Source organism: Lepidochelys kempii, chromosome 1, assembly GCF_965140285.1.
Source record: "Lepidochelys kempii isolate rLepKem1 chromosome 1, rLepKem1.hap1, whole genome shotgun sequence".
Lineage (NCBI taxonomy): Eukaryota > Metazoa > Chordata > Testudines > Cheloniidae > Lepidochelys > Lepidochelys kempii.
In genome coordinates, this window is record NC_136380.1 from 951,428 (window position 1) to 961,738 (window position 10,311).

At 50.0% G+C, this 10,311-nt stretch overlaps 1 protein-coding gene across 1 annotated transcript; it reads left to right on the forward strand.

Moving 5' to 3' along the window:
* The first annotated feature begins 3,398 nt into the window (after nt 1-3,398).
* LOC140911395 (olfactory receptor 52K1-like) lies at nt 3,399-4,346 on the forward strand. The gene has a single exon (XM_078852958.1). It carries the CDS (start codon nt 3,399-3,401, stop codon nt 4,344-4,346), a length of 948 nt encoding a protein of 315 aa, XP_078709084.1.
* Nucleotides 4,347-10,311: the final 5,965 nt, after the last annotated feature.

Below are 10,311 nucleotides of genomic sequence, written 5' to 3' on the forward strand. Positions count from 1 at the left end.
TGTTTCTCTCCCTCCTCCCAGCTTTTTAAAATATCTTGTCTCTTCATTGGTCATTTTGGTCAGGTGCCAGCGAGGTTACCTTTAGCTTCTTAACCCTTTACAGGTGAGAGGATTTTTCCTCTGGCCAGGAGGGATTTTAAAAGGGTTTAACCTTCCCTTTATATTTATGACAGGCCCATTAAGGACCATCAGTGACACAACTGACCCACTGAGGGAAGGCAGCACGCCTGGGGGCTCAGTCAGGTGTGCAGGGACCTGCCTAGGGACAGAACTCTGAGGTGTTTCCAGGCCATGGGATGGACAGCTTGTCTTTGGGACAAAGAAAGACCACATGGCAAGAGACTGTAAAGAGCTGCTGCAGCTCCTCCATCTTGTCTTCAGTCCTGCTTCTGACCTCTGGAGGGACTTGGCTACAAATGAAAGCTCTACACAAAGGACTGAAGGACCCCTCCCAGCTGGGGATGTTCTCCAGAGACGGGATTTGAACCTGCAGTTTATTCCATCACTGCATCAAGCCTGAACCAAGAACTTGGCTGTTACTGTCTGTCATTGATTCTATTTCACCCATTCTAGCTCTCATCTCTATCTTTTCCCTTTTATGAATAAACCTTTAGATTTTAGATTCGAAAGGATTGGCAACAGCGTGATTTGTGGGTAAGATCTGATTTGTATATTGACCTGGGTCTGGGGCTTGGTCCTTTGGGATCGAGAGAACCTGTTTACTGGCGTATTTGGTTTTCATAACCATCTGTCCCCATAACGAGTGGCACTGGTGGTGATACTGGGAAACTGGAGTGTCTAAGGAAGTTGCTTGTGTGACTTGTGGTTAGCCAGTGGGGTAAAACCAAAGTCTTCTCTATTTGGCTGGTTGGGTTTGCCTTGGTGTGCACAGAAACCCCAGCCTGGGGCTGTAACTGCCCTGCTTTAAACAATTTGTCTCAGCTGGGTCCCGCTAGAACCAGCCTCGTTACAGGGTCCCTGCGTCCATAATACGGTGCCCTAGTCTGTGGGTCGGGCCTGCATTGCCTGTTGTGAGGGAATAACTTTTCATGTGACAGTATTAAAACAGGTTTCAGAGTAGCAGCCGTGTTAGTCTGTATCCGCAAAAAGAACAGGAGGACTTGTGGCACCTTAGAGACTAACACATTTATCTGAGCATAAGCTTTCGTGAGCTGCAGCCCACTTCATCAGTGCCACAAGTCCTCCTTTTCTTTTTGTATTAAACCAGTTTGTTTGTGTGGGCCCAGCTCATCAAATGTTCCAGATCAGCCGGTGTGCCTGCCCTGGCCTCCTCAGTGGAACCACTCTGCCAATCTTTGGGTTGTCTGCAAAGTTTTTCTGCAGCGATTTTCTATTTCCTTCCAGATCAGTGATGAAAATATTCAATAGCATCGGGCTTAGAACCCTGCTAAAAACACCCCCGTTCACCCCAAGGACAACGCCAGTTTTTAATCCACTTTACAGGTGCTCTACTGACATTGCAGACTTTCGTTTTTCATATGAGTGTTTTCCACGCTGAATCCAATGTCTCGGAGAAATTGAAGTTAATTGCATCTATGCAGTTCCCTTGATCAGCCAAACCTGCACTCTCCTTGAAGGATGAAATTGGTTTTATTTGACAAGACCTGATTTCCATAAACCATGTTGGTGACGGGCATTAATTATATTCCTTGACTTTTTTTGAACTAATCCCAGACTAGCTTTTCCAGTGTTTCCTGACCTTGTCAAATCTTTTTTTTTTTTAAATTTCCCCCCCGCTTTTTAAAATACTTTTCATTTAACACAGAACTGTCCTGTATGTGCCCTTTTGTTTTGGCCCTGCTGCTGACAGGTCATGTACTTCTACTCCCGAATGAGGTGTGTGGGTGATCGGTCAGTTTGTAACTCTGGTGTTCGTAACTCTACGGTTCTACTGTGGAGGCTGTTAAACATCCTCCTTGGCTGCTAATGGACTGGAGACTATTCCATCACCTCATGTGATAGGAGTACCTCCTACTGCCTCTTTCCCAGTGCAGAACAAACCTATTTCTTCAACACTTCTATGTTTTCTGCAACATTAAGAAGTTTCCTTTCTCCCTCTAGGAATTGGCTTAAACCTTTCCGAGGATTTCTTTTGTTTTTAATATACTTAATAACCCCCTTTTTGTTATCCTTAGTCCTGCCAAGCATGGAGTTTCCCCTGATGTCTTTAATGTTCCTTATCAATTTTCATAACTTCCCATTTGTATTGCCTGATAGCTATATTCCCTTTTTTCCCATTTGTATCTGTTGCTTTTCCCCACATAAATGCTGCCTTCCCTTTGCCATTGAAAAGGGTTTTTAGCCAAAGTTCTCCACTTCCTCGACTGTGGAATCGTGACTTTTTAGCTATTCAACAAACTCTTCTTAAAGGACTCCTGAGTTTCATTCCCACTTTTCTGTCTAATATTTTCCTCCCAATCAGTTTTCTTGATAATTTTCCTCAGCTTTGGGGAATTAGCGCTTTCGAAGCACTAAGTGTCTATCGGTATTACTGGTTGGGAACTGTTCTCTGTTTTTTTCCAGTTGAATGTAATCAGTTCTATTCTTCTCCTCTCCTCTATCATCTGCCCCCTTCTTTGTCTCTTCTCTAAACTAAACAGTCTCAAACTTTTCAGTTTGTCCGCATATGGGAGCCTTCCCCATTCTCAGAGCCTGTCTTGGAAATCTCCTTCATAATGCTGTATCCTTCTTAGAGACTGGGTGACCAAAACTGAGCACAAATCCAGAGCAGGTTATTCTCCATCCCGTTTCTTAGGCATCCGAACATTGTCTTTGATTTGGCCACGACTGCGAATGAGCAGGTGTTTTGTTGACCTGCTTTCATTGATGCCCAGGTCTTTTCCCTGAGGTGTGTCCTAGTTGGGATGTTTCTCCCTGGCACATGTCTTGGCAAAGGTTTGGGGTTTTTTTATCCTCTCAGATTTTGAGTAACCGGTTGAATAGGGACTCCCTACAGCATGGACTCTGTAGCCTGGCTTTCATTGCATTAAGCAACAATGATGGATAACCAGTATCCACTCTCGTGTTTCCTGCTGGTGCCTACTAAGGGTCCCCACAACAGGGCATGTAGAATTATTGACTCATGGAGCACCATCAACCATGGAATTGGCATTAGTAGGGCCAGTTGTTCATAATTCATTTATCTGACTAATGAAAATGTCGTTTTTCAGTGTGTGAAGAGCGACCGATCTGCTTCCCCATGAGAACAGCCCCCAGTAGTGCATGTAGTGTCTCAAACTAACACTGTCTCTCCACCCAGGCATTTGTCCTGCGACCATCACCCTGGACCCTGGGCACACACAGGAAGTTGTGGGAACGTACGGTACATGCAGGAGACACTGTTCTGCCTCAGAGTTTGACACCTTCTCCCCTACTCCATGTCTGATTCCAACACAACCGACTTCACCAACCCCTCCACCTTCATCCTGCTGGGCATTCCTGGCCTGGAGGCAGCCCACGTCTGGATCTCCATCCCCTTCTTCACCATGTACATCATAGCCATGTTGGGGAACTTCACCATCCTGGTCATTGTGAAGACGGAGCCGAGCCTCCATGGGCCCATGTACTATTTCCTCTGCATGCTGGCTGTCAGTGACCTGGTCCTGTCTACATCCACCCTGCCCAAAATGCTGAGCATCTTCTGGTTCAATTCCAAAGAGATCAATTTCAGTGCCTGCCTCACCCAGATGTACTTCATTCATAGCTTCTTAGTGATGGACTCTGGGATCCTAGTGGCCATGGCTTTGGACCGCTATGTGGCCATCTGCCATCCCCTGAGACATTCCACCATCCTGACAAACTTTGTGGTGGGCAAGATTGGCCTGGCCGTGGTGCTGCGTGGTGGCATGCTCATACTGCCCTATCCCTTTCTGACAAGACAGTGGCCATACTGCAGAACCACCATCATCCCCAACACGTACTGCGAGCACATGGCTGTGGTGAAGCTGGCCTGTGCCGACACCCACATCAGTAATTACTACAGCCTCTCTGTGGCATTCTTGGTGACAAGTCTGGATGTGTTTTTTATTGCTGTGTCGTATATCCAGATTCTCAGGGCCATCTTCAGTCTCCCCACAAAGGATGCCCGGCTCAAGACTTTTGGGACCTGCGGCTCCCACCTATTTGTCATTTTAACCTCTTACATCCCAGTTGTCTTCTCCTCCCTCATGCACCGGTTTGGTAACAATGTGGCGGTACATTTCCATGTTCTCATGGCCAATGCGTACCTTCTAATGCCCCTCATGCTGCACCCCATCATCTACGGGGTGAGGACCAAACAGATCCGGGACAGGTTGCTCCAGCTACTTACTCCTAAAGGAACCTAAAGTTTTCTCCTGGTGCTCTGGCTCTCAGACCCAGCTTCCTGCAGAGCTGGCTGGTGACATGGTGCTGGGCCCTCTTCCCTGAATCACTTGCCGGACAGTCAAAAAGGCAGTAAATACTTTTCTGACCTTACTGTGCTGTGTCAGTGTGACAAACTGGGGAATAGGTCTATGTATCCACCCCTTGCCCCACCTCTTCTGCCAAGGCCCGATCCTGCTTTGCCTCTTTCCCCCAAGGCCCTGCCTCTGTCGCTTGCTCCTCTATTCCCCTCCCCCTGTCACTTGCTGGAACATTTCCACCTCCCTCCCCTCACCACAGCTACAAGGGAGCATTTTCAGATTTTGTTGGGGGTGGCAACTTTAACCATGATTCCAAGGGGTACTTAAGGTCTTGAAAACTCTAGTTTGTTGGCAGATAACTTAGCAATTAGCTGACGGGAGCACTGTGTCTAATTCTGATGTAAAAGAAAGAAACTTAAAAAAATATTAGGCCCACTCAGGTCTGATACTAACATGTTCAGACATCTTGTGCCAAGTCACTTAATGGACACTGGTTAGGTTTAAAATATTCATGTATATTCTTACTTTGTTACTACTCTGCAGAGAGAGAGACCTCATCAGGACTCCTGGGTTCTATCTCAGCTCTGGGAGGGGAGTGGGGTCTAGTGCGTTACAGCGGGAGTTGGGGGCGCAGATACATCTGGGGTATCTATGAGAACATCAGAACGGCCCTACTGGGTCAGACCAATGGTCCATCTAACCCAGTGTCCTGTCTCCCGACAGTGGCCAATGCCAGGTGCCCCAGGGGGAATGAACAGAACAGGGAATTACCAAGTGATCCATCCCCTGTCACCCACTCCCAGCTTCTGGCAAACAGAGGCTAGGGACACCGTCCCTGCCAATCCTGGATAATAGCTATTGATTGACCTATCTATCCCCCATGAAGTTATCTAGTTCTTATTGGATCCATGTTATAGTTTTGGCCTTCACAACATCCTGTGGCAAAGAGTTCCACAGGTTGACTGTGAGGAAATACTTCCTTTTGTTTGTTTTAAATCTGCTTCAGACTAATTCTATTGGGTGACCCCTAGTTCGTATGTTATAAGAAGGTGTAAATAACATTTCCTTGTTTACTTTCTCCATACTTCTCAGGATTTGAGAGACCCCTGTCATATCCCCCCTTAGTTGTCTCTTTTCCAAGCTGAAAAGTCCCAGTCTTATTAATCTCTCCTCATATGAAGCTGTCCCATACCCCTAATCATTTCCGTTGCCCTTCTCCGTTCCTTTCTGCACACAGCATTCAAGGTGTGGGGATTAATATAGAGGCAACATGATATTTTCTGTCTTAGTATCTCTCCCTTTCTTTATGATTCCCAACATTCTGTTTGTTTGCTTGATTGCCACTGCACTTTGAGGAGATGTTTTAACCCTATTCACTCCCCTTAGATTGTATGAACTCTCTGGAGCCTGATATCTCTGGGCTTTTCCTGAACTCTTCGCTCATGCTCCTTGTACCGAGGGGCAGTGCAGTGGTATTTATAGAATGGAATATGAAAAATAAAGACTAATAAAGTGGCAAGGATGAAACATGTATTGGGGTTGGATTCCACGTAGGAGGTCGTGTTTCACGTCGGCATTCCAATTCCACGGGCGGTTGTCACGGCGCTTGTGGGAACAGGGCTGTGTTCGGGACATGCTGCAGTGCAGAGCAAAGGTGAAGGAGACAAGCCCCCCACAACTGCCATTTTTACGGGCTGTGCAGAGCGGAAAGGAGCCCAGACCCATTCTCTGACCCATCACGCCCACGTTGCATTGGGTCTGTCGAGCAGGTGAGCTCCCCAGCAGGAGAGGGTACCTGTGAATCCTGAGAGGGAAGTGTCTTCCCTGGGCATCCCCCTCCGGTAGCCGTGCCCCACACCGCTCTCAGCCCAGCATCTGCAGCAGCGTCCCACGCCGAGGGCCGACACTGGGGTGCGCACCGTTTATAACACAGCTCTGTGCAACCCCGGGGGGTTCGCTCAGCTTCGGGCGGAGACGTGGCATCTGAGTGGAAACAGGCCGGTGACTTGAGACTCACTCGCCAATGTCTCTCTTCCCCGGCTGCGCTTCTGCGCTATTTATCCAGCGTTATGAGAAAACAATAATTAAGGGACCTTCCCAAAGGGAAGTGAGAACTCTGGGGCTCTGTGCTGAGTCACAGAGGAATTGGCTGCTCTGTGCATTTGTGTATATTTAAAAATTATGCTTGATTAGGAAGAAAACTGGGGATAAGACCTGTGTCTCCATGGGGTCTGATACCCTGTAAATGCGCAGGGTGGAGGGGTAGAGAGTAGACAGACAGATCTGGAGACAGATGGCTGAGGGGAGACACAAGCACTCTCTGCAGACACACGGGGCTGTCGCTAAGGGACCAGAGATCAGTCATTCTCATCAGTAACGATCATCAGACTGTGCAGCACCTTTCACTGAAGGATCCTGAAAACACCTAGCAAAGGAAAGTCCTGTGAACGTATCCTCAGTGTACAGATAGGTAAACTGAGGCATGGGGAGAGCTGACTTAGCCAAGGTCTCACAGAGATTGAGTGGCGGGATGACAGACAGAACCCAGGAGTCCTGACTTCTTTACTGCAACCACGGTCTCTCTGGCATGCCAAGAGGGAGATGGACTCCCACTCTGGCCGGGGCTGTTCGTTGGGTGGGATGCAGAGGAATGGCTGGAAGAAGGAGCCTGATTGCAATAGCTGAACTCTCTGCCTGCTCACCTGGCTCACTGGGGGTATTTGTCTGGTGCAGAGCACCTGGGTTTTTAAGCACTGGAATGAGACTGAACAAATTCTCCTGTCCGAACCCAACAGGGGCGCCATGTTCACCTTTCAATGTGGCTGCAGACAAAGGCCGTAGGCTTTTAGGCCTTACAACATAGCTAGAGGCCGTATCCTATGGCTACAGGAAAAGGGTCTGATCCTTTCAGTACGTCCAGGCCCCGGAGATCCCCATGACTGACCCCGTCGTACCCCAGGTATGGCCTGGTCCCAGGGGGTCCCCAGGAGCTGCCCCAGGTACGACTGGCCCCCAGGGGTCCCCGGGAGCTGCCCCGTTCTGCCCTAGGTCCATCCAGGGTCATCAGACACTGTAACATTCCCACTGGCGACAAGGGCCAGAGCTGCTGGATGACGTCTGTCCCAGGGCCCCTCCCTGGCACGGTCTCTCTGCTCTGCATGCAGGAAAAGAGCCTGATCCTTCCACCTCACTGGAGAAACCGAGGCTCCTGGAGGGTCCGGCAGCAGATGAGCCGGGTTTGAGGAAGGCAGCGGCGCCGAATTGCGTTTGTGGATCTAGCCCTGGCCGCCTTTCTGGACGATGCTTTAGTCAAGCACAAGTTACGGTTGGTCAAAGCCAGGGGGGCTGGCTGGCGACGCTTGGAGGAAAAAGCCAAGTTCCTGGACACTCACCTCTCACTTTCAAAAACTTTCCCCTCTTCTCTTTGTACAAGGAGCAGGCTCCCTGGGGCAAAACAGGTTTTTATCTGCTCTCTACCCGTCCTCCAGTGTCCCAGCTGCTTGCCCTGCTCGAAGCCGGGCAACGCCCCTTCCTTCGGAGGCGAGAAGCTGTAGCAGCGTCCTGGGAGGAGACCCTGGTGTGGTGCTGTAGGACTGAATACGGCCATTTTTGCCAAGTATGATTATCCTGTTTCTATGCATGTATCAGCTTTGTGTCTGAAGTCATTACTGACAATCTACGGGTATCTTACACCTTCACCTCTGCGGCCAGGACGAGAAGCCATGGGCTTAAATTGCAGCAAGGGAGGTGTAGGCTGGAGATTAGGAAAGACTTCCTAGATGTCAGGGTGGCTAAGCCCTGGAACGAATTGCCCAGGGAGGTTGTGGAATCTCCATCGCTGGAGGTTTTCAAGAACAGGTTGGACACACACCTGTCAGGGCTGGTCTAGGTGGTGCTGGTCCTGCCATGAGGGCAGGGGACTGGACTAGATGACCTCTGGAGGTCCCTTCCAGTTCTATGATTCTGTGTGTTGTGTTCCTGGGTAGCACCCCTCAGGTGGCTAAGGCGGTACGTTGGTGGCCCTTTGAGGACACTTAGTGATCACAAAGGGCCACAGAAGAAAGGCGCCTCTGCAAGAATATGGGAAATGGCTGATCCTGTGAGTCATCAGAGCATGTAAGGACCTGGGATATGCTCACGTGACCCTGGACTCATCTCATCTTCTCTGCACTGGCTTTCCAACAAGGAAGCTCTGAACAAGGTCTGGTGACCCCAGCCTGCTTGTGTAATTTCTAGAGAGGCTTTTGCAAGCTCGCAGTGCATTCCATCACTGCGATGAAAGTCACCTCTGAACACTGAAAAACCACTTGGATGTATCTGATCTATTAACCATTTGTAACTCTTCTTCTTTTCTTTTACTATTTAACCTTGAGTGTCTCTTGAGATTAGGACGCTATAGGTGGTGAAATAGATTGTCACTGAGTACTCACCGTGGGGTCCAGAGTCCGGGTGGTGAGCCAAGGGCTGGGATGGGTCAGGACACTGCATTTTTGGCTTCTAGTTAACCAGTGTGGTGAGACAGATGTTTGCGTTTGTTCCTGGTTTGGTATAATCTAAGGATAGAACCACCAGCCGTCTGGGCTGAGTCAGCCCCATTTCTCAGCAGTTTGTTCTGAATTTGGTAAGCTCGGCTGTGTCCCACTGAGGCGCGGTGACACATGGACACCGCTGACAGGTGCTTCACAGAGTCTTGCTCACTGCTCCCAGGAGCTATCCCCCTCTTACAGATGGGGAAACTGAGGCAGCATGAAAGGAAGTGTCTTGAGCCAAGAATATAGCCCACTGTCACCCACTGACATCACTGGAGTATTTGGCCCAAGTTATTTAATTGGAGATGAAGCATCAGCAGAGACCAGTGAGCTGGGAGGGAAGGTGACTATTTACCAGGTTCGTGTTCTGCTAGCCAAGGGCCGTAATGAGCTGCACACGGCACGGCCTTGGTTCGTTGCCGCACACGGTTGGGCTGTACGCGCTGTGCAGCGTTCCCGGCGACGTGCCGTCCCTGGTAAACAAGCAAGAGGGGACTGAAAACTGAGCTGTGTGGAAACCTGCTTTGTGGCCACAGTTTCTTTAATGAATTCCTCCCGTTTAAGGACTGCAGCTCCACTGACCACGAGACACAAATAGCCTGAGTGTGTCTAATACAGCGCAGGGGAGCAATGCCAGTTCATGGCCAGAGCAGTGGTGCTGGGGGTGTGGCGGTGTCGGGACTCCCAGTTCCTCTTCTCAGCTCTGCCACCGACTCCTTGGGTGTCCTTGGGTGAATCACTTTACCTCTGCAGGACTCAGTCCATCCATGACACGGGGATAACGCTGCCTAGCAGCCTAGCTACAGAGCTTCTAAATGTAGTGATCAAAAGCGTCATGTAGAGGAGACGTTAGACTCAGCTTCCCTGTCCAGCTTCAGCCCCTGGGCAACGCGTGCCCTGCAGTTCCAGACAAGGTGTCCGTATACATGTGTCAATAGGCGGCTAATGTCAGCTGGGCAGTTTATCTCCTGCCCTGTGAGCTATCGAAGCCATCCCACCTCTGCCCAGCATCCCGTCTTCCCAGCTAATGCGGGGCTGATCCTTCTGCCTCTCTCGGCTCTTGTCCTCCCAGCTTCAAAGCTGATCCCTTGCCCTGCTCCCGAGGCCTGGCTCAGGCCAAAGGGCTCCCAGCCCATCCCCTTTGCAGGGACCCTGCCTTCTACAGGCCCCCAGCTGGGAGGAACACAAGGGAGCTGAAAGCTAAGGAAATGGGCCACACAATGGTCTCTCCCTCAGGACCTTGTAGCTGAGCTTCAGGGCTCACAAGCTGTGTGATGCACAACCTCGTCTGCCTGCCACACAGCCCTCCTCCCACCCCTCAGCTGCTTTTATACGGCTTCCTGGCTTCCCGCACCGATCCCGACTGGCCTGTCGGCCCC